Below are 25,593 nucleotides of genomic sequence, written 5' to 3'. Positions count from 1 at the left end.
TCACATTGGCTTAGGAGCCCAATGGGTACACATCTTGAACGTTACAAACGTTACATGGGTAGACTACTCAAGGTAGCAGGATAAAATGTCTCTACCTGGAAATGAAAAGGCATAAAAGTGCATGCAGAATGTCCATACCTAAAAGGAAGGCATTAAGTGCAATATAATTAGTCAATGAGGTAGCAACTTTTCCTTGGAGTATCTGGCAAAAGTCTCACAGAAGGTCTTTAATAGCAAAGTCCATCTTCTGGGTACAGCCCTTGATGTGGGGAAAAGTGCAATAAAAGATGCAAAGGGTCTCCTCTTTGTGTAGAGGGACAGAGTCCTTTGGTAGGAATCTCTGCTGTGGCAGAGGAAGGGGTGCTATCATAGCACATGACAGTAGGCAGCGCAAGAGATGTCTCTTGATTGAGATAAATAAGGGTGAGAGTCTCAGGACAGTTTCTGGCTCTTTAGGGATAGGCAGAAATAAATATTTACACTAGGCAGAGTACCTGAAGAGGGCTACAGCCCATCAGGGGTTAATCAGATGCCTCGCTGGTTTCAGCAGGGACAGGATCCAGCTCCAGCAGGGAATCCTGTGTATCCTCAGTGGTGGTAGGAGCTGGCTGGGGACACCCGGTGGCAGTAGCAGGTACTGCAGGTTCAGCAGCATCCTCCTGACATTCAGGGGGAGGAGCGCTGTCGCCCGGGGTGCCGGCTGTTCCAGCCGGGGGCTCAACAGAGCCAGGGTCCACGGAGGGGTCCAGAAATAGACAAATAGGAACCTGCGGCAGCGCCACGGCTCCCTCCAGCTCCGATTCTTCTGGGGCTGGGTCGTCACCCCACTGGTAACCGGCAGGTGGAGATGAGGGTCTAGTTGGAGCCTCCAGATAAGGCTCACCAACCGGGATATCCTCTCCCACGGAAGAACTGCGGGATCTGGCAACGCTCCCTGCAGGGGAGACGGTGGGGGTGGCGCCCTGGATCATGCCCGGCCCATGAATAGAAATTGGGACTGTACTCACGATCACCGTGGATGGAGCATTCACGTGGGTCACCGCCCGGGGACTCGCAGCCGAGGAAGAAGATGTGTTAGGAGACTCCGGCCACTCGTCGTCCTCGTATAGCTCATCACACGATGGGTAGCGGTCCTCATCAGAGTCCGGGATCCGGATCACGCCAGCTGCCCACGGCCCTCGAGGTCCTTCCTGCAGGGAAAACTCAATGCATTCCCCCGGCCTCAGATTATGGAGTCTCTCCGGCAAATCAGGCCTTTTGACGGACCGGCGGGGAATAAATACCTCCCGTCTGGTATAGTCCTGAGTGGCAAAGCCATAGCCACGCTGCCGGTCAAAGTACCGGACCATGCCGGTGGTGCGGTTCTGCTTCACCCAGGCTCCCTCTTTAGACCGGCCGGCCATGTAGCGCTGGGCCTCCTTCTCCCGGCGTCGCTGTTCCGAGACAGCGTCTCGGATTTGCCGGCGGAGGGCCTCACCTCGGCCTCGAGGCTGCGGAGGTGCCGGTGCTGGAGTAGGTCTCTCCGGTGTAGGCTCTGGTCTCGCAGGTTGTCGGGCAGGTGCCGGAACGGGAGCAGGAGCAGCCGGAGGGTCAGGAACCACAACAGCAGGTCTGGCAGGCTGGTCGGCAGGAGCAGTAGGCCTCGGTGCAGGTTGCACGGCAGCAGTAGGCCCAGGCACTGGCTCGACAGGGGTCGGAGCCTCCCCACGTGGCGCCTCCACGTGGGCCCGCGGCACCAGCATGGTAGCCGTGAGAGGCACTAAGAACCGCCCGGGTGGTACTTGGCGCTCCGTCACCGTCTGGAAGTACGTCCTGGTGATGAAGGCTCGGGTCAGTCCACGATGCAGCCGGTGCCCAGCAAAGGGCCTCCGGACCGGCTGAGCAGAGACCACAACCATGGTCTCCAGAACTTCCAAGAACTCCGGTTGTTCCACGGAAGGGAATGGCTGAGGACCCCACATGGTGTTGACCTCACTGCACAAGATCCACACGAGTTCTGGCGTTTCGTTGAGGCGGGGCAGGAAGTCCGCTTCGTGCCAGAGGGAGGAGTCCAAGTCCTTCCCGCTGTGGCGGGCTCTATTTTTTTCTGCGGGTTCGCGCCATTCGCACATGGGTGGAGCTTGGTGTGTCATCTGGGTTTCCCGCCAGTGAAGGTTTTGGCGGGCTGGAATTACTTGCTGCGCCACAGTTTCTGAGGTAAAATCCTCAGGCGCGGCAGAGCTGACAAAGTTCTTTGCAGGGATTAACCTCTTGAGTGCTGAAGTGGTGCTCGACAGCACGTGGCAGCAGTAATACAGTTCAATGCAGAAACACACAATCACTTGGGGCCTAAACCCGAATGGCAGCAGGGTTAGGCAGCACAGTCTTTGTAATAAAGTACAGTCTATAGTGCCAGAATAAGGCACAGAAGTATATATCCTGTTCGTGACGCCACTTGCAACATCCCCCACCGGGGCCTAGCCTTATCTCGGGGCCTGGAGTCAGCCCGCAGTACCTGAGTGGCTGGCGGTTGCGGCCTAGGCACGCTAGTGTCACGGTGCTTGGTATGGGGAACCGGAGGGCTGTCCTACAGCCTGGCAGGTCTCCAGCAGGGTGGTGTTGGCAAGAAATGATGAGGGAGAGGCTGCTATAGCGGATCTCCCTGGGGCAACCCTTTGGGTGTCTAGAGTATAAGTCTCTGTGTAGTGGACAGGGTGCCTGTGATGATGGCAGCTGTAGTAGCAGGGACCAGACGGAGGCAGAGGTTGAACAAAAACAACTTACAGTTCTTTATTGGAACCGACAGGAACCGCAGCAACGTGCCTTTAACAGAATGGTGGAGTGCTGAGATGCAGTTGGAGGGAGCCACAGGAGGTAGAGCGCCAGCCTGGATGCAGAGGGCAGGCTGGGAGGTAGCTGTGTCCTAGTAGGATGCTTCAGCTTGTCCTGGAGTGCTTCAGATATCACCCTTAAAGGTAGGATGATACCCCTTTCCTCTCTAACTAACTCTTATCTATTAGCTCCACTCTTCAGGCAGGGGCTAGGCTCTTCCTGCTCTGGTCTGGTATGCTAGCTGTATAGAATTTAGACTGGAGTTACTCCAGTCTGCTTCTGCAGACTCCTAGGTCTGGCGGGAACTGGTCTCTTCTCTCTCCTGAGAGAGACTCACTCTTCTGGAAGTTTCCTGACAGGGTCTTGTAACTCCCCTGGTCAGGTGGTGGCTACTCCTCCAATTACATCTCAGCTCACATCTCAGCTCACAGAGACAAAGTATAACACATGTGATTGGCTGACACATCTTACATCACATAAAACAGTTAACTCCTGCCTTGCCACGCAGGATCTACCACTGCAATGTTCCCTTGTGTCCTATAAGGACTATGTAGTGTGATGTAGTGACATGCTGTGGGACGTATTCGCAACCACTCCTCCGCCTTGCATCGACGAGGGTGTTGCAGATGTGTTGCATATTGGGGCAGATTTACTTACCTGGTCCTGTTGCGATCCTGCGGTACGTTGTCCGGTGAGGATTCGGGTCTGCCGCAATTCACTAAGATCGTGCGCCCGAGTTCCTGCATCAGTTGCTTCCGCGCTCAGGTCCGCCGGAGTTCACCTTCTTCTTCCCGGTGCTTGTAAGTGCATTGTCTTGCAACACAATTCTAAATCTTAAATCCAGCTTTGTCCGAATCCGTCGGGTTGTTCGACGACCAGCGATTTCTGTCACATGCAAGCCGGCGCCAATGCGCCAAAATCCGATCGCATGAGCCAAAATCCCAGGCTTAGTAAATGAGCCCCACTGTGTTAGTAACAGCAGGACTGTGAAATATGGATTTATTTTGCAGGATTTCAGCTTCACCAAGTGCACTGGGGGTGAGTCCTCACTGATGATGATTGTTCATGTCTGATCATATCTCATGGCAGATAAAATACAAGCACTATGGACCAATCCATAAATCTGTCATTGGGCGCCTAAAGATGGTGAACATTATGGACCCAGAGATATTGGAAACCTTGCTGAGACAAGAGGGGAAGTATCCCATGAGGAACGACATGGACATATGGAAGGAACATCGGGACCAGAGGAACTTGTCCTATGGACCCCTGACAGAGTAAGAACTTATTGTATGGTCTCTTTACATTGTGACTTTTGTCATCTTCAAGTTTTAGATTCACTGGTGCTGCCTACGATAAACAGCGCCACCTCAGTAAACAGGTTCAGCCTGGTTTTACAACTGAGCATCGTTCATTTTAAAGGAATCCTTCCTACCACAGATCTACATATTAAGGTAGATTGGGGGGTAGGTGTCTCTATTGTACATGAGGATAGACCTTTTAAGGGCTAATCCTCACGTCCCCATAATCTTTTTTTTACTTTTATTCCCCTAATATGCAGATTTTCTAAAGAGGCTACGGGGGTGTGGAGTAGCTGTAGCTGAGGTTACACGGCACGGCTACACCACTGGGGGGTGGAGTAGCCGCGCCGTGTAGCCTCTTCTCCGGCTACTCCACGCCCCAGTAGCCTCTTTAGAAAATTAGCATATTAGGGAAATAAAAGTTATAAAAAGATTCCGGGTGACATGAGGATTAGCCCTTAAAAGGGCTATCCTCACGTACAATAGAGGCACCTACCACCCGATCTACCTAAGTAGGTAGATCCGTGGTGGTAGGTTTCCATTAAGGGACCTGCCGTGCAATACTGCTGCCACTGCTGTGCTCTTGGCTCTCTACAATGAGCTGCTTCCCACCCTCACCCCTGAGCTCTGAGTCAAAGCTTTAGCAGGTCACTGGTTGAATACCACAGCTCTCCCTAAGAGCGGAGAGGTGGCGCTGGAGAGCAGCTCAATGCACAGAGCACAGCTGTGTAGTTGACTTCTCCCAATGCCCAATCCTGGAAAGTAATATGCTTTTTTAACCTTTAAAAGAACTTGTCAGAAGGTGTAACCATGCAGGTGGCAGCCATTACTATATATTGTACCTGGAGAGATGTCTTATCATGTTGTTAGTAGCAGCAGGACGATATTTCAGGATTGCACTGGAGGCATGGTCTCACACTGCTGTGCTCTGTGCTCTCTGCAGCCATGGTTATGTATTGTCCCTGGAGAGATGTGTAATCAGACCTCACACTGCTGTGCTCTGTGCTCTCTGCAGCCAGTGTTATGTATTGTCCCTGGAGAGATGTGTGATCAGACCTCACACTGCTGTGCTCTGTGCTCTCTGCAGCCATGGTTATGTATTGTCCCTGGAGAGATGTGTAATCAGACCTCACACTGCTGTGCTCTGTGCTCTCTGCAGCCAGTGTTATGTATTGTCCCTGGAGAGATGTGTAATCAGACCTCACACTGCTGTGCTCTGTGCTCTCTGCAGCCAGTGTTATGTATTGTCCCTGGAGAGATGTGTAATCAGACCTCACACTGCTGTGCTCTGTGCTCTCTGCAGCCAGTGTTATGTATTGTGCCTGGAGAGATGTGTAATCAGACCTCACACTGCTGTGCTCTGTGCTCTCTGCAGCCAGTGTTATGTATTGTCCCTGGAGAGATGTGTAATCAGACCTCACACTGCTGTGCTCTGTGCTTTCTGCAGCCAGTGTTATGTATTGTCCCTGGAGAGATGTGTAATCAGACCTCACACTGCTGTGCTCTGTGCTCTCTGCAGCCAGTGTTATGTACTGTCCCTGGAGAGATGTGTAATCAGACCTCACACTGCTGTGCTCTGTGCTCTCTGCAGCCCGTGTTATGTATTGTCCCTGGAGAGATGTGTAATCAGACCTCACACTGCTGTGCTCTGTGCTCTCTGCAGCCAGTGTTATGTACTGTCCCTGGAGAGATGTGTAATCAGACCTCACACTGCTGTGCTCTGTGCTCTCTGCAGCCAGTGTTATGTATTGGCTCTGGAGAGATGTGTAATCAGACCTCACACTGCTGTGCACTGTGCTCTCTGCAGCCAGTGTTATGTATTGTCCCTGGAGAGATGTGTAATCAGACCTGACACTGCTGTGCTCTGTGCTCTCTGCAGCCAGTGTTATGTATTGTCCCTGGAGAGATGTGTAATCAGACCTCACACTGCTGTGCTCTGTGCTCTCTGCAGCCAGTGTTATGTACTGTCCCTGGAGAGATGTGTAATCAGACCTCACACTGCTGTGCTCTGTGCTCTCTGCAGCCCGTGTTATGTATTGTCCCTGGAGAGATGTGTAATCAGACCTCACACTGCTGTGCTCTGTGCTCTCTGCAGCCAGTGTTATGTACTGTCCCTGGAGAGATGTGTAATCAGACCTCACACTGCTGTGCTCTGTGCTCTCTGCAGCCAGTGTTATGTATTGGCTCTGGAGAGATGTGTAATCAGACCTCACACTGCTGTGCACTGTGCTCTCTGCAGCCAGTGTTATGTATTGTCCCTGGAGAGATGTGTAATCAGACCTGACACTGCTGTGCTCTGTGCTCTCTGCAGCCAGTGTTATGTATTGTCCCTGGAGAGATGTGTAATCAGACCTCACACTGCTGTGCTCTGTGCTCTCTGCAGCCAGTGTTATGTATTGTCCCTGGAGAGATGTGTAATCAGACCTCACACTGCTGTGCTCTGTGCTCTCTGCAGCCAGTGTTATGTACTGTCCCTGGAGAGATGTGTAATCAGACCTCACACTGCTGTGCTCTGTGCTCTCTGCAGCCAGTGTTATGTATTGGCTCTGGAGAGATGTGTAATCAGACCTCACACTGCTGTGCTCTGTGTTCTCTGCAGCCAGTGTTATGTATTGTCCCTGGAGAGATGTGTAATCAAACCTTTGTGTTTTGCTAGTAACAGCATGACAGTGATACATGGCTTTATATTCCAGGATTGTAGCTTCTCCTCACCCTCCTGTGCCTGTGCTCTCTGCATCCAGTGTTAGGTATTGTCCCTGGAGAGATGTGTATAATCATAGCTGCTATTGTTTTTACTAAGACAGGGGGGAGGGGGGACTGGGGAGCAGCTTTGTGCAGAGAGCTTAGAGGACAGACCCCCGGTGCACTTGGAGAAACTCCAATCCTGGAATATAAATCCATATATCACAGCTTCCCTATAACTCTCTTCAGGGAAGGTCACAGGTGGCAAACCCTCCGGACCGTCCTTAATAAAAAGATGTTAAAGCCTTCAGAAGCCAAGTTATACGCCGGGAGTATTAACGAAGTGGTGTCCGACCTGATCGAGAGGATCCAGGACCTGCGCAGAGAGAGTCTGTCCGGAAACACGGTCAATGACATCGCAAATGTTTTCTACAGATTTGCTTTTGAAGGTGAGAATCCAAAGGAAGATGTAACAATGATGGGAGTAGTTGGTCTCTATCAGTGGTGTAACTTGAAGCTGAGGGGCCCCAGTGCAAAGTCTGTGCCAGGCCCCCGACTATAATGTGTGGTTTATAGTAATAGTCTTCTCATATGGGAAAGTGACACCATAAGGCCCCCCTAAACCTCTTGGGCCCGGGTGCGACCGCAACCTCTGCACCCCCTCAAGTTACGCCCCTGGTCTCTCTTATCTAGAAAGCTGATAGATACCTGGTCGTGAAGATTAGGTTCAATCCCTTCTTAGAAAAGGCCTTCACAACTATCCAGTATCCTTTTAACTTGGATCATGTTCCACAATGTACGTGTCCCTAATGTGTAGTCCAGACCTTTACCTCTTGAACGGGAAAATCTGTTTTATTAACTTCCAGTAGCCAAAAATCCTATACACACCTAATACTACTCACAGCTGCAGGTTTGCTCCAATTGTACCCAGGCTACACAATTCGCCAGTTAAGTACTTCAGCCGTACAAAGCTTGTTACGTTTTGTTACAATGTTTCAGAGTGGAGAAAAATAATTCAATATTGGATTGTCTTGTCTGAGAAACACTGTAACAAACTCTCCGCTGTTAGAAGTTTGGGGTGTGCACAGGTTTTTGTCAGTCCCTGTGTATAAAAATTCTCAGTGATTTCGAGAAATGCCTAGAATAAGAAAACGGCCTGTGTAAGGCTACATTCACACAGACGTGTGCCCGCCCTACATTAGCACGGCAGGCACATGTCGGTGCCAGGGAGAGGAGGAGGAGTGAGCCCCCGCCCTTCCCCATAGTAATATATGGCGCACGGCACCGTATTCCGGCAAAAAGATAAGACATGTTCTTGCTCTCTCCCAGCTACGGAACAGTATGGTGCCGCACGTGTGCTGCTCCGGAACCGTTCCCGCATGGCGCTGTGCACCAATTTCCGGCTATAGGAGATGTATATACGTCGGCCATCTATACGTCCCCCATACGTGTGTGTGAATGTAGCCTTAGTTGGAGAAGTTTGCCAGGTCTAGCAGACGTACACTGCGTGATCCTGATGTGTCTCCGCTTTATCTCAGGAGCCTCTTATATTCTATTTGAGACGCGGATCGGTGGCATGAGCAAAGAGATTCCTCCTGAGGCCCAGAAATTCATTGACTCCATCGGCTTCATGCTAAAGAATTCGGCATACGTCACCTACCTGCCAGTGTGGACGAGGAAGGTTCTGCCATATTGGAAGCGATACATTCAAGGCTGGGATAATATCTTTGATTTTGGTAAGTGGGATCATCTGATTATAGACATCATGACTTCCCAGACCACAAACTTCTCCTGTTTTCTGCTGCGTTTACTCCGAAAAAAATTTTTAACACCTCAACCTCCACAGATACAACAACAACAACAACAACAACAACATACATCAGATCACATCCCAGTGTAACCAAAGACCTAATAACCTGCTGAATTTTATACCAACCCCAGACGCCATAACTATTATAGTTCACAGATAAGAACCAAATAAACTCCTCCCTTAGGCCGCGGTCACACGTTGCGCCAGCGTTCATAAAGCAACGCTAGCACACGGGGGGCAGGCATCAGCCCGATTGCATATAGTTTCCAGGGAAACGCATGCGATGGATAACTAGGCCCTGGTGTCTTGCATTTATACAAAACAATACACCGGGGCGGGGGCGTAACTACAGCGATAGCAGCCGCCATGGGGCCCATAGTGTTAGGGGGCCCCGGCATCTGATCTGACACATTAAAGAATAGAAGATGTGCACCATTATATACATAATATATAATATAAATAAATGTTTGCGTATACAAATGTGTATATTTTCTAAGGGTGTACAGGGCGCCATTCAAACATCTGCTATGGGGCCCTGCCTCTCCGAGTTACGCCCCTGCATCGGGGCCTGGTTATCGATAGCATGTGTTTCCCTGGAAACGCATATGTGATGGGACAATGCCCGCCTCCCGTGCACTAACGTTGTGTTATGAACGTGAGACCGTGGCCTGAGGGTGATGTCACACGTGGCGCTTTGAACCTGTTTTTGGACCGTTTTTTGAGCAGTCTGTTTAAAACTGCATGCCCCAATGGGATAAAAAGATTTTTAAAAATCCCTCACCGGACCTCCCTACTGCTGTGCAGACCCTTCAGCAGTGACCGTATCACCGCCAATACCAGATACTGGGGGGTGTAATGTATTTCCTGTCACCTATAGTCTAAACAATCGGCCTCAAAGCAAAGGCAAAAAGCAACCAATCAGAGCTCAGCTTTCATTCCTTAAATGGCTCTAGTGAAATAATATTTGTGTTGTTATTGGTTGCTATGGGATTACACACAGCTTTTCATAGCAACCAATCAGCACTTGTGTTTCATTGCTTAAGCTGCTCTAGTGAAGCAAAAGCTGTGTCGTGATTGGTTCTTATGGAATACACACAGGGGCTCATTTACTAAGGGTCCACCGGACGCCTTTTTGTCGGGTTTCCCGGCGATTTCCATTTTGCGCCGAATTACCCCGGGATTTTGGTGCACGCGGTCGGATTTTGGCGCATCGGCACCAGCTTGCACGTGACAGAAATCGGGGGCGTGGCCGTCGGACAACCCAATGGATTCGGACAAACCGCGAAATTTTAAAACAGAATTGTGTCGCAAGATCAGCACTTACATACCCCGGGAAGAAGCAGGTGAACTCCGGGGACCTCAGTACAGAAGCGACGGATACAGGAACTCGGGCGCACAAGCTACGTGAATCGGGGCGGCTCCAAATCCTCGTCGGACAACGCACCGCGGGATCGTGACTGGACCGGGTAACTCTGTCCCACAGTCTTTCATCACAAACAATCAGAACTCAAATGACTTTACCCCTTCCCATAAACCACCATACACTTGTAAAATCTGCTTGGTCTTGGGGTGCCAGTTAATATTAAATTAACAACAATATTCAATGGATCTTTACAGGGGATTTATTAAGGGTACAATACAGGGAAATACACATAGAGGGTAAACTAACTAAGGGACAGAGAGACGGTGGGGAAGGAAGTGCTCTGACTATAGATCTGTATACCATCTTATATACATACACACGTATCCCACACACACTTGCCCATCATCCCACCTCCACCACTGTCTTGGCCAATCCAATGATGATGTAGAGTCAATATATTCTTATCACACAAACTTGCAGGACAAGTAACTTGAGTCTTTGTTTCCCACAAGATCTGCAAGAATCCCCAGGGGCAATGACAAGCAGCTGTCCTCTGTGTGGTCAGGATAGCCCCAGCCTCCAGGTGTAATAGCACAGTCCATTGTAATCACATGCAGCTGTCTCTGCAATCTTTATTAGGGGCAATGTAGGCATTTATGGCTTAGTTCTTCCTCTGTCCACAAAGACCCTTAAACTGTCTCAAGCCACATCATGTCATATTTCCAACATTATGCCCCTTTGGGCCTGAAAGGCCCACAAACCATTAGACCACGTTTAGAAATAAAATCCATTTCTCCACCATTATCTTCTTTGGGTGTGGAAATGATCTTTCTTCTTCTGGTTTTTCCTCAAGGCAAAGTAGTTGAAGGTTTTATGGGTAAGGGATAGGGCACCAATGGTCATCACACCATTCACTCACATTCATTCTCATATCCATTTCTTGAATGACATTTTTCCATCTATACCAATTATCCAACAAATATAGATCTCCATATATGCTAATAACTGTCATATTTACAATATGCAAATATAAATCCCACGTTATATAGAATGCAAGCTGGCAATAACATCTTAGATATCAACATAAGCTATAGATATGCAATTACATAAAAGGAAACCCAAACAGAACTATAAAACATTACCAATAGTAAATCAAAGATTGATTTCAAGTAGAAGTTTGCAGGGTGGTTTATCTAAGGGTTTCCAGATTTACTTGACTTCAAATATATTTAGTTTAAACATAAACTTTCATTTAGCTTTTTCCCATTACCAAATCTAATTCTGTAAGTTTACCAGGTTTTATATTTACACTCCACAGAAATGTTCATATCACACCTTATATAGGTCTCCCATTGTCCTGACTTATAAATTAACCAATAGTATATCAAGTGCATAAAACACATAGCAAAAAAAAAAAAAAGTCATTCCACTAATCAACCTTTAGAGTAGGTGTCCATCTAATCTCTTATATTGGTAATCTTACTTGTGCATTATACAATATACTATATAGTAACCGTATACTGAGCCATTAATTACTATATGTTTTACGCAATCTTGAAGACACACACATAGATTAAGAACATTAAAATTAAAAAAATTCAAACTGAATGCTGCTTTTAATACCCTATGTTCTTCATTTAGATGCTTTACTGGTATAAAGGAGCGTGCAGTTTGTTTGAGAAACTTAAAATTAAGTTGCCAGTGAGACAAATGTATCAGAGAAAAAACCTTAAATTAAAAAATATATATATATATATACGCACACATCTACATATCAGAATGTATCTGAGACTGTCTTGTTTACAGTCCTCTGGTAAATGCATAACAGGAAAAAATAAAGCTAAATATCAAATGATCCTCATCCTCCTTATTTATATATTTTTTTTTATAAAAAAAAAAAAAATTAAATATTGATGTGAATTCACTATAGTCTGCCCCTTTGTTACTGCATTACTCTCTAAAACCATGCCCCTTTGGTACCACAAAATGGTACCAAACACTGTATAAAAAAATAATACTTTAATCAAGGAAGAAAAAAAAAATGCTTCATAAAAAAAAATGAGAAAAAAAAAATAATAAAATAAAATCCAACATTCCTGAGCATCAGGAACTTAAACAAAAAAAATGTGTATTGACACGGTTTACATACTACATTTAACAGAACACAAACAGACAACATAAAATAATGAGAGCTAATTCAGCTTCTACACATTTTAGGGTGGGACAGCAGGCAGTTTCCAATTCTTCTTCTGTCAATGATTAAGTAAGGTCATCTATGGGACAAGATAAAGAACAGACATAGCACAAAAAACAACAACAATTATATTACATACAGGAGCTACACATCACAATGGGATGTTACTTCATTTTTTTAATTGTTTGCAAACAATTAACCCTCATAAACTTTGAGCTCATTACACCACGTGGTTTTATTTGTAACAACATAAAACTTTAACCATTATTCATGATACAAACAATATCTTTCACATACTACCTTTTCTATGACCTGTAAACAAAAATGTCAATATTAATAACTTGTTTCTTCAGCCAACCACCTTGTTGCCTAAAACAAAAACACAATGACAGTTATCACACAAACAATACTCAAAACAGATATGTAAAACACGAGATCAAAGAATGGAACCTGTAGAAACAAAACAAAGTGTTAGTTTCTTTGTCCTGGAGTCATGTGACAAAGGAAATCCAGTCTACAAGAGAAAGAAAACATAGTTAGAAACCAAACAATTCATACCATTAACACAATTCCAAATCCATTCATTCATAATGTATATCGCTATAGCCACACATTAATAAGCCATGCTGCTGCTGTACTGTGCACTGTTTATTAGCAGGGGGAGGGCGATCTGTGACCAGCTCCAGAATAGCCAGAATGGCAGCCCTGCCCATGGATTGTACACTGGGACATTAGCACCTTCCTTGCGCTCTTTGCCATGAGGGGGAGGCTGTTTTTTCTTATCCCTGTGTGTATTGGGAATCTTATTTGCCTGTAATGTATTCTCCTCACGTGTCCCTGTATGGCTAGTCCCAGGAGGTGTCATGGCCTCCTCACATGTCTCTATGTGGCTATTTCCAGGAGGTGTCATGGCCTCCTCACATGTCTCTATGTGGCTATTTCCAGGAGGTGTCATGGCCTCCTCACATGTCTCTATGTGGCTATTTCCAGGAGGTGCCATGGCCTCCTCACATGTCTCCGTGATCACCGTGCTCTGGTTGGTCTCAGGCTCAATGGCATCAATTTCTGCATGCAATGAATTATAATGTGTCTCATGGTTTTCATAATTTACATTACAGAAACGTTTAATATGTCCTGGCCTCCCACATCCATAGCAATACCGGACATATCTCGTCCTCCTAGCTCTGTACTCTGTAGACAGATATTCTGATGGTTCATCCTTATTGTCAGACTCATCACACCAGTCCCTGAGTATATTAATAAAGTTCTCTAGGGATGTGGCATTCCTCAGGCCAATTTTTGTGGTGTAATCCACATTACACTGATTTGCCATTGAATAGAGGAAATCAGAGTCATCCTGAGACATATCCGGGCAGTTGTAAACACTCCTAAATAAGGTCAGGTACTTGTTACAGAAAATAAGAGGGTCATCACCTGTCCTGAACCTATATCTTCTCATGGTATTCTCACCCCTTACATCTCTCCCTCCCATGATACGCTGCAATTCCTTCCTTCTTAAGTCCGCACCACTATCATCATCTCCCATGTGTGTAGATGACAATTGTGCGGCCAGAGGCCCAGGAAGCCATGCTTGGAGCAGAGACCAGGCATCCTTATTACACAAGTTGTATTGCCTCACCACAGCTTCAAATTTATTGGATACAATTATTGGTGATTCATTTGTATCCCATTCTCCAATGACCTGACACAGATGTAGTCTATCCTGGATGGTGAGTGTTGGAGACTTTTCTGCAGGTATTAGATTGTGTTCATCACTCCAACCCCCGGGTGTGACAATGCAGACATCTGCTGCTTTATGGCAGGTCTGGTTCTGTACTTGGAGGGACCGGATCTGCTCTTCTTGTTTACACAGTTGGGCCATTGTTTCAGACAACTGACCCTTTAGTGAGGTAATTATCATGTCCCTCTGATGGATCTCCCTTTCTAAGGACTGTGTATGAGTTTCAGTAGATACAGAACTCAATCTACACTCATGTAGCTGCTTATCCAAATCTTCATTTCTTAAAGTCAGCTCATCCACCTCTGCTTGTAGATTATCCATCTCACTAGTTGTTTTAGCAGAAATTTCAATCACAGAGTCACTGATTCTGTCTATACTTTCCTTACATTGGAGCCTTTGTATGGACCAATTTACTTCCTTTACCTCAGCCAATTCTTTCATCTTAATGAGCATCATAATTTCATTGCCCAACCTTTCTTTCTTCCCTCTCTTACTGAGCACTTTCCTATCTAACTTCTTATTATGGGCCTTACACTGCATCATCAGCTCCTTATATTGCTCCTCCAGTGACCCATCTGCACATGACTGGTATCTAGCAGAGGAATACTTTTTCACAAACTTTTGAACAAGTTCCATCTCTGTTACCACAATACACTGACAAACACACAAATGACAAACTAAGCAAACACAGTTTGTGTAATTATCTACTATACTAACGTTCCGAAACACACACTGCTTACACCTTTATACTCATTCAATCTAGGAAAATGTACAGCTATATCAAGGAACACACTTTTTCCTACAACTTTACCTCTGTACACTAAAACACAACCGCTCACACTTAACGTTAACCTACAATCTCAACAGGCGACTTCCTATACATTCACATAAAACAACCTGGCTTATCAAAGATAGTAATGTAATATGAAAACTTGTTACTTACCAGGATTTTCTTTGTACCAAAGATCCAAATTCCATTCATAGATTGAAGTAGCGCAGATATGTTTACATGGATTCTCTGTAGAATTTAAATTACAGGTCCAGACTGGGGTGCCAAATGTAAAATCTGCTTGGTCTTGGGGTGCCAGTTAATATTAAATTAACAACAATATTCAATGGATCTTTACAGGGGATTTATTAAGGGTACAATACAGGGGAATATACATAGAGGGTAAACTAACTAAGGGACAGAGATGGTAGGGAAGGAAGTGCTCTAACTATAGATCTGTATACCATCTTATATACATACACACGTATCCCACACACACTTGCCCATCATCCCACCTCCACCACTGTCTTGGCCAATCCAATGATGATGTAGAGTCAATATATTCTTATCACACAAACTTGCAGGACAAGTAACTTGAGTCTTTGTTTCCCACAAGATCTGCAAGAATCCCCAGGGGCAATGACAAGCAGCTGTCCTCTGTGTGGTCAGGATAGCCCCAGCCTCCAGGTGTAATAGCACAGTCCATTGTAATCACATGCAGCTGTCTCTGCAATCTTTATTAGGGGCAATGTAGGCATTTATGGCTTAGTTCTTCCTCTGTCCACAAAGACCCTTAAACTGTCTCAAGCCACATCATGTCATATTTCCAACACACTCCTCCCGGCTATCCTGACTCTGGGCAGCCCCAGGGAACTCATAAGACCCCAAAGCTGCCATGGAAAAAATCAGATAACCCGGCAAGTTCAAGTATAAAATGAGGTAAAAACGGTGAAAAAAAGTTAAAACCTTTGAAAATAAATTAAAATAAAGTAAAAGTCCTGTATAAAAGTACATTTTCATAAAAATACATAACAATCTAGTAGTATAGTAGGATAAAAAACACAAATAAACAAAAAAAAAAACCACCTTACTGGATTTGGATGGTGAATGTAAAAAAAAATACTTGCCGAAAACAGCGCATTTTGTCATTTAATCCATAATGAATGCAGATTTTTTTTGGCCTGAATTAATCCATCCCCCCCCCCCCCCCCCCAAATGACAATTTTCTAAATTGCTCCTCCTTTTGAGTCCCCCAAAATGTAAATCCTGCTATTTGAATGAAAATGTCAAAAAATCGCATATAAAGTACTAAACCTCCTAATATCATAGGAAAACAAGAGGCCGCATGAATCATCTGGATGAATGTTTGTACTAACCAATCAGAGCACAACTTTCATTTTTCCAGAGCAGTTTGAGAAATGAAAGCTGTGATCACCATGGGGCACCAGGGCCGGATTATAGGCGGGGCTCCCGGGGCTCGAGCCCCGGGGCCCCCACCATATTGCCCCCCCAGGGGGCCCCCACCAGATGCCACCCCCTGCGCCTCCCCTCCTGAGCCGACATCTCCCTGAAGCCGGGCCGCATCCCCGGCACAGGAGACTGCTAGTGCCACCTTTCCGCCCCCCGGCACAGGTCACAGCCTCCCCACCCTCCCATCTGCTTGCATATTCAAGCCTACCGCCCCACGCCAGCCCTCCGCCTATTCCCCTGCAAGGCTGAGCCACACGCCCCCCCGGAAAAGTTGACCGCCTCCACGCCCGCCCACACGCATGGCCATCCAAGCAGCCCCGCTAGTACTCGCGCCACCCCCGCCCTCCGCAACTCCCCCCCGCCGGAAAAAGCACCTGGATGAAGAACACCGCTCCCCTCCCCCGGCCGAATACGCAACTCCCGCCGCCCCCCGCCCGAAAAATCACCCACCCTCAGCAACTCCACCCACCCGAACACGGTCCCCCCGCCCCCTCCTCCCCCGCCAAACATGCGACCCCCCTCCCCCCCGCGCGCCCTTACAGGCAACAGTCCGGTCCGCGCCCCTATCTCCCGCCCCCCCCTCCCCCCCCTCCCCCCCGTACAAGCAGAAGTCCGGCCCGCCCCCCCCCCCGCGCCGGGACAAGCAGCAGTCCGCCCCCCCCCCCCCGCCGGTACAAGCAGCAGTCCGCCCAGCCCCCCCCCCCCCCCGCACAAGCAACAGTCCGTCCCGCGCCCTCCACCCCTGCTCGAACACCCGTCTGACACCACGAACAGTCACCTGGAAATGTATGTATATAAATATGTATTTGTGTGTGTATATGTAGGTGTATATATATATGTATATACAGTGTATATATGTATATACAGTGTATATGTGTATATACAGAGTATATGTGTATGTACAGTGTATATACAGTGTATATGTGTATGTACAGTGTATAAACTGTGTATATGTGCATCTACTGTGTATAAACTGTGTATATGTGCATCTACTGTGTATAAACTGTGTATATGTGCATCTACTGTGTATATACTCTGTATATGTGCATCTACTGTGTATAAACTGTGTATATGTGCATCTACTGTGTATAAACTGTGTATATGTGCATCTACTGTGTATATACTCTGTATATGTGCATCTACTGTGTATATACTCTGTATATGTGCATCTACTGTGTATATACTCTGTATATGTGCATCTACTGTGTATATACTCTGTATATGTGCATCTACTGTGTATATACTCTGTATATGTGCATCTACTGTGTATATACTCTGTATATGTGCATCTACTGTGTATATACTCTGTATATGTGCATCTACTGTGTATATACTCTGTATATGTGCATCTACTGCGTATATACTCTGTATATGTGCATCTACTGCGTATATACTCTGTATATGTGCATCTACTGCGTATATACTCTGTATATGTGCATCTACTGCGTATATACTCTGTATATGTGCATCTACTGTGTATATACTCTGTATATGTGCATCTACTGCGTATATACTCTGTATATGTGCATCTACTGCGTATATACTGTGTATATGTGCATCTACTGTGTATATACTCTGTATTTGTGCATCTACTGCGTATATACTGTGTATATGTGCATCTACTGCGTATATACTCTGTATATGTGCATCTACTGCGTATATACTCTGTATATGTGCATCTACTGTGTATATACTCTGTATATGTGCATCTACTGCGTATATACTGTGTATATGTGCATCTACTGTGTATATACTCTGTATATGTGCATCTACTGTGTATATACTCTGTATATGTGCATCTACTGTGTATATACTCTGTATATGTGCATCTACTGTGTATATACTCTGTATATGTGCATCTACTGTGTATATACTCTGTATATGTGCATCTACTGTGTATATACTCTGTATATGTGCATCTACTGCGTATATACTCTGTATATGTGCATCTACTGTGTATATACTCTGTATATGTGCATCTACTGTGTATATACTCTGTATATGTGCATCTACTGCGTATATACTCTGTATATGTGCATCTACTGCGTATATACTCTGTATATGTGCATCTACTGTGTATATACTCTGTATATGTGCATCTACTGTGTATATACTCTGTATATGTGCATCTACTGTGTATATACTCTGTATATGTGCATCTACTGTGTATATACTCTGTATATGTGCATCTACTGCGTATATACTCTGTATATGTGCATCTACTGTGTATATACTCTGTATATGTGCATCTACTGTGTATATACTCTGTATATGTGCATCTACTGTGTATATACTCTGTATATGTGCATCTACTGTGTATATACTCTGTATATGTGCATCTACTGTGTATATACTCTGTATATGTGCATCTACTGTGTATATACTCTGTATATGTGCATCTACTGTGTATATACTCTGTATATGTGCATCTACTGCGTATATACTGTGTATATGTGCATCTACTGTGTATATACTCTGTATATGTGCATCTACTGCGTATATACTCTGTATATGTGCATCTACTGTGTATATACTCTGTATATGTGCATCTACTGCGTATATACTGTGTATATGTGCATCTACTGTGTATATACTCTGTATATGTGCATCTACTGTGTATATACTCTGTATATGTGCATCTACTGTGTATATACTCTGTATATGTGCATCTACTGTGTATATACTCTGTATATGTGCATCTACGGCGTATATACTCTGTATATGTGTATCTACTGCGTATATACTGTGTATATGTGCATCTACTGTGTATATACTCTGTATATGTGCATCTACTGTGTATATACTCTGTATATGTGTATCTACTGCGTATATACTGTGTATATGTGCATCTACTGTGTATATACTGTGTATGGGTACATTCACACGCGGTATGCCCGCCATGCGGACATACCGCCATGTGCTGGATAGGAGGAGGAGGTGATCCCTTCTCCCTCCATAGAAAACAGCGGTGCACGGCTGCACACTCGTAAAAAGATAGAGCATGCTCTATCTTTTTGCGGTGTACAGCGCGGATCAGCACCCTACCGCTGCCGGCCCGCCATTGCCCTCTATGGGGACATATATGCGGCCGCAAATTTGCGGCCGTATGTACGTCCCCCCAGACGGCCGTGTAAATGAGCCCTAAATATGTATATACTGTGTATAAATGTGTATATATGCATCTACCGTGTATATGCTGTGTATAAATGTGTATATATGTATATGCTGTGTATATGTGTATATATGTGTATATATGAATCTACTGTGTATATATGTATATGCTGTGGATATATGCATAGATGTATTTATACACGCATACATTTATATCAGCATATACACCTTAAAATGTATGTATATATATGATGTGTGTTTTTGTATATGCTGTGTATATGGTATGTATGTATATGCTCTATACAGTGAATGTGTGTGTGTGGCTGTGCGGGCTGAGGTGTATGTTACATGGGACTGCATATCTGGTAGGGGTGAAGGTAGATATAAAGATGTGTTACTGGGGGTGAGGCGGCTGTATGTAGCTGTGTTACTGGGGGCGAGGTGGCTGTATGTAGCTGTGTTACTAGGGCTGAGGTGGCTGTATGTAGTTGTGTTACTGGGTGCGAGGCGGCTGTATGTAGCTGTGTTACTGGGGATGAGGCGGCTGTATGTAGCTGTGTTACTGGGGATGAGGCGGCTGTATATAGCTGTGTTACTGGGGATGAGGCGGCTGTATGTAGCTGTGTTACTGGGGATGAGGCGGCTGTATGTAGCTGTGTTACTGGGGTGAGGCGGCTGTATGTAGCTGTGTTACTGGGGATGAGGCGGCTGTATGTAGCTGTGTTACTGGGGGTGAGGCGGCTGTATGTAGCTGTGTTACTGGGGATGAGGCGGCTGTATGTAGCTGTGTTACTGGGGATGAGGCGGCTGTATGTAGCTGTGTTACTGGGGGTGAGGCGGCTGTATGTAGCTGTGTTACTACGGAAGAGGCGGCTGTATGTAGCGGTGTTACTGGGGGCGAGGCGGCTGTATGTAGCTGTGTTACTGGCGGTGAGGCGGCTGTATGTAGCTGTGTTACTGGGGTGAGGCGGCTGTATGTAGCTGTGTTACTGGGATGAGGCGGCTGTATGTAGCTGTGTTACTGGGGATGAGGCGGCTGTATGTAGCTGTGTTACTGGGGATGAGGCGGCTGTATGTAGCTGTGTTACTGGGGGTGAGGCGGCTGTATGTAGCTGTGTTACTACGGAAGAGGCGGCTGTATGTAGCGGTGTTACTGGGGGCGAGGCGGCTGTATGTAGCTGTGTTACTGGCGGTGAGGCGGCTGTATGTAGCTGTGTTACTGGGGATGAGGCGGCTGTATGTAGCTGTGTTACTGGGGATGAGGCGGCTGTATGTAGCTGTGTTACTGGGGGTGAGGCGGCTGTATGTAGCTGTGTTACTGGGGATGAGGCGGCTGTATGTAGCTGTGTTACTGGGGATGAGGCGGCTGTATGTAGCTGTGTTACTGGGGTGAGGCGGCTGTATGTAGCTGTGTTACTGGGGATGAGGCGGCTGTATGTAGCTGTGTTACTGGGGGTGAGGCGGCTGTATGTAGCTGTGTTACTACGGAAGAGGCGGCTGTATGTAGCGGTGTTACTGGGGGCGAGGCGGCTGTATGTAGCTGTGTTACTGGGGATGAGGCGGCTGTATGTAGCTGTGTTACTGGGGATGAGGCGGCTGTATGTAGCGGTGTTACTGGGGGTGATGCGGCTGTATGTAGCGGTGTTACTGGGGGTGAGGCGGCTGTATGTAGCTGTGTTACTGGGGGTGAGGCGGCTGTATGTAGCTGTGTTACTGGGGTGAGGCGGCTGTATATAGCTGTGTTACTGGAGATGAGGCGGCTGTATGTAGCTGTGTTACTGGGGATGAGGCGGCTGTATGTAGCTGTGTTACTGGGGATGAGGCGGCTGTATGTAGCTGTGTTACTGGGGATGAGGCGGCTGTATGTAGCTGTGTTACTGGGGGTGAGGCGGCTGTATGTAGCTGTGTTACTACGGAAGAGGCGGCTGTATGTAGCGGTGTTACTGGGGGCGAGGCGGCTGTATGTAGCTGTGTTACTGGCGGTGAGGCGGCTGTATGTAGCTGTGTTACTGGGGATGAGGCGGCTGTATGTAGCTGTGTTACTGGGGATGAGGCGGCTGTATGTAGCTGTGTTACTGGGGATGAGGCGGCTGTATGTAGCTGTGTTACTGGGGTGAGGCGGCTGTATGTAGCTGTGTTACTGGGGATGAGGCGGCTGTATGTAGCTGTGTTACTGGGGGTGAGGCGGCTGTATGTAGCTGTGTTACTACGGAAGAGGCGGCTGTATGTAGCGGTGTTACTGGGGGCGAGGCGGCTGTATGTAGCTGTGTTACTGGGGATGAGGCGGCTGTATGTAGCTGTGTTACTGGGGATGAGGCGGCTGTATGTAGCGGTGTTACTGGGGGTGATGCGGCTGTATGTAGCGGTGTTACTGGGGGTGAGGCGGCTGTATGTAGCTGTGTTACTGGGGGTGAGGCGGCTGTATGTAGCTGTGTTACTGGGGTGAGGCGGCTGTATATAGCTGTGTTACTGGGGATGAGGCGGCTGTATGTAGCTGTGTTACTGGGGATGAGGCGGCTGTATGTAGCTGTGTTACTGGGGTGAGGCGGCTGTATGTAGCTGTGTTACTGGGGATGAGGCGGCTGTATGTAGCTGTGTTACTGGGGGTGAGGCGGCTGTATGTAGCTGTGTTACTACGGAAGAGGCGGCTGTATGTAGCGGTGTTACTGGGGGCGAGGCGGCTGTATGTAGCTGTGTTACTGGGGATGAGGCGGCTGTATGTAGCTGTGTTACTGGGGATGAGGCGGCTGTATGTAGCGGTGTTACTGGGGGTGATGCGGCTGTATGTAGCGGTGTTACTGGGGGTGAGGCGGCTGTATGTAGCTGTGTTACTGGGGGTGAGGCGGCTGTATGTAGCTGTGTTACTGGGGATGAGGCGGCTGTATGTAGCTGTGTTACTGGGGGTGAGGCGGCTGTATGTAGCTGTGTTACTGGGGGTGAGGCGGCTGTATGTAGCTGTGTTACTGGGGGTGAGGCGGCTGTATGTAGCTGTGTTACTGGGGGTGAGGCGGGTGTATGTAGCTGTGTTACTGGGGGGGAGGCGGCTGTATGTAGCTGTGTTACTGGGGGTGAGGCGGCTGTATGTAGCTGTGTTACTGGGGGTGAGGCGGCTGTATGTAGCTGTGTTACTGGGGGCTAGGTGGCTGTATGTAGCTGTGTTACTGGGGGCTAGGTGGCTGTATGTAGCTGTGTTACTGGGGATGAGGCGGCTGTATGTAGCTGGGTTACTGGGGGTGAGGAGGCTGTATGTAGCTGTGTTACTGGGGATGAGGCGGCTGTATGTAGCTGTGTTACTGGGGATGAGGCGGCTGTATGTAGCTGTGTTACTGGGGATGAGGCGGCTGTATGTAGCTGTGTTACTGGGGATGAGGCGGCTGTATGTAGCTGTGTTACTGGGGATGAGGCGGCTGTATGTAGCTGTGTTACAGCTGGGATAGTGGAAAGTGAGCAGGAGGACGTGTATGCACGCTACACTCAATGGGGGCCTCCACCAGACTTTGCGCCCAGGGGCCCCCACCAACCTTAATCCGGCCCTGTGGGGCACAGTGACTGGTGATCTTCTCATACATTGCTCTCCATGGCCTCCTTCCTTCTAATATCAACTTTTATGATTATGCTAATGAGCCTGAAGGATTCTGGGTGCTGTTTCCAGAGCCCCTCCACGCTGCAGCTTCAATAGCTGTTACAATGAGCAGAGCAGGTCTTCTCAACCCCTGGAGAAACCAACAACCTGTGAAGCTAAAGTATGAAAGGGCACTGGTAACATCCTTCCCCCCAGTGACCTTCTGGCTTATTGGCATAATTTTAAAAGTTGATTTTAGAAGGAAGGAGGCCATGGATGACAAATATAAGAAGATCACCACAGTCCCAGTGCCTGGGTCTATGAGTAATGTCCCTGGTTTATCAGGATGGATTTTGATGATAGATTTCCTTTAGGGTGGATGAAGAGTATGTGTACCCAGTTTGCCATCAAGGCACTGTATATGGCAGCCTGTGAGGAGCGTAAAAGGGTATATGCATGGTGGCTCAGTGGTTAGCACTACAGCCTTGCAGCGCCTGGGACCTCGGTTCAAGTCCCAGGGTCAACATCTGCAAAGAGTTTGTATGTTCTCTCTGTGTTTGTGTGGGTTTCCTCTGGGTCCTCTGGTTTCCTCCCACACTCCAAAACAGACTGGTAGGTGATTAGATTGTGAGCCCCATCTGGGACAGGGACTGATTAGGCAAGTTCTGTGCAGCGCTGTGTTATCTGTGCGCGCTATAGAAATTATTATATATACTGTATATGTTTTGTAATTTGTTGCAGGAAAGAAGCTGGTGGATAAGAAGATGAGTGAGATCCAGTCCCGGCTGGAGAAGGGGCAGGAGGTGCAGGGAGAGTATCTGACCTACCTACTGTCCAGTGGAAAACTCAGCTTACCGGAGGTGTACGGCAGCGTGTGCGAGCTGCTGCTGGCCGGCGTGGACACTGTGCGTAATCAAACTATTAGGAAATTACCTGCAGTAGCTTGTTTTGCCCAAAATACGCCTCCTGTCTGATCCCACATGTAGTTTAGAAGCCAATGTTAACCTCACACTGACTACAGTCTGTAGTCAATGGGGGATGGGCAGCTGTGTCATTTCACACAACTTCCTGCATATTTTGTTAACCTAAATTCTGATGTTTTCTCCTTTCTTACAGACATCAAACACATTATCCTGGTCTCTGTATCATCTGGCACAAGACCCCGATCTCCAGCGTTCCCTGTACGATGAGATTACAAAGGCTGTTCCTGTGGATCGCATCCCTGCAGCCGATGATATCAGTCAGATGCCATTACTGAGGGCTGTCATCAAAGAGACCCTAAGGTAGCTCCTCCTGAACCTTCCCTCCAGTAGGGTATGCTGCAACAATCCGCTGATACATTTGCCTGCACTGATACTTTGGGGCAGATTTACATACCCGGTCTGCGGAGTTCATTGAAAGTGCATTGTCCGTGTATAATGCGCAGTGCGGGGAGTCACTAAGATCGTGCACCCGATATCCTGCATGTGTCGCTTCCCCGCTCAGGTCCCTGGAGTTCACCTTCTTCTTCCTGGTGCATGTAAGTGCATTGTCTGTGTATAATGCGCTGTGCGGGGAGTCACAAAGATCCTGCGCCCGATATCCTGCATGTGTCGCTTCCCCGCTCAGGTCCCCGGAGTTCACCTCCTTCTTCCTGGTGCATGTAAGTGCATTGTCCGTGTATAATGCGCTGTGCGGGGAGTCACTAAGATCGTGCGCCCGATATCCTGCATGTGTCGCTTCCCCGCTTAGGTCCCCGGAGTTCACCTCCTTCTTCCTGGTGCATGTAAGTGCATTGTCCGTGTATAATGCGCTGTGCGGGGAGTCACTAAGATTCTGCGCCCGATATCCTGCATGTGTCACTTCCCCGCTCAGGTCCCTGGAGTTCACCTTCTTCTTCCTGGGGCATGTAAGTGCATTGTCCGTGTATAATGCACTGTGCGGGGAGTTACTAAGATCGTGCACCCGATATCCTGCATGTGTCGCTTCCCCGCTCAGGTCCCTGGAGTTCACCTTCTTCTTCCTGGTGCATGTAAGTGCATTGTCCGTGTATAATGCGCTGTGCGGGGAGTCACTAAGATCCTGCGCCCGATATCCTGCATGTGTCACTTCCCCGCTCAGGTCCCTGGAGTTCACCTTCTTCTTCCTGGTGCATGTAAGTGCATTGTCCGTGTATAATGCACTGTGCGGGGAGTTACTAAGATCGTGCACCCGATATCCTGCATGTGTCGCTTCCCCGCTCAGGTCCCCGGAGTTCACCTTCTTCTTCCTGGTGCATGTAAGTGCATTGTCCGTGTATAATTTGCTGTGCGGGGAGTTACTAAGATCGTGCACCCGATATCCTGCATGTGTCGCTTCCCCGCTCAGGTCCCTGGAGTTCACCTTCTTCTCCCTGGTGCATGTAAGTGCATTGTCCGTGTATAATGCGCTGTGCGGGAGTCACTAAGATCATGCGCCCGATATCCTGCATGTGTCACTTCCCCGCTCAGGTCCCTGGAGTTCACCTTCTTCTCCCTGGTGCATGTAAGTGCATTGTCCGTGTATAATGCGCTGTGCGGGAGTCACTAAGATCATGCACCCGATATCCTGCATGTGTCACTTCTCCGCTCAGGTCCCCGGAGTTCACCTTCTTCTCCCTGGTGCATGTAAGTGCATTGTCCATGTATAATGCGCTGTGCGGGGAGTCACTAAGATCCTGCGCCCGATATCCTGCATGTGTCACTTCACCGCTCAGGTCCCCGGAGTTCACCTTCTTCTTCCTGGTGCATGTAAGTGCATTGTCCGTGTATAATGCGCTGTG

At 47.5% G+C, this 25,593-nt stretch overlaps 1 protein-coding gene across 1 annotated transcript in view; it reads left to right on the top strand.

Annotated features, from left to right (window-relative positions):
- The window catches only part of LOC140075910 (sterol 26-hydroxylase, mitochondrial-like), a 33,801-nt gene that overhangs the window by 4,652 nt on the left and 3,556 nt on the right, over positions 1-25,593 (top strand). The window contains exons 2-6 of the mRNA XM_072122323.1: positions 3,901-4,088; positions 7,044-7,243; positions 8,333-8,530; positions 23,556-23,719; positions 23,931-24,097. Of these exons, the coding sequence (XP_071978424.1) occupies positions 3,901-4,088; positions 7,044-7,243; positions 8,333-8,530; positions 23,556-23,719; positions 23,931-24,097 (917 nt within the window). The remainder of the gene's footprint in view (positions 1-3,900; positions 4,089-7,043; positions 7,244-8,332; positions 8,531-23,555; positions 23,720-23,930; positions 24,098-25,593) is intronic.

The sequence above is a fragment of the Engystomops pustulosus genome, chromosome 8 (assembly GCF_040894005.1).
Source record: "Engystomops pustulosus chromosome 8, aEngPut4.maternal, whole genome shotgun sequence".
Lineage (NCBI taxonomy): Eukaryota > Metazoa > Chordata > Amphibia > Anura > Leptodactylidae > Engystomops > Engystomops pustulosus.
Note: the sequence above shows the minus strand (reverse complement) of the source record. Positions and strands in the feature narration are given on the sequence as shown.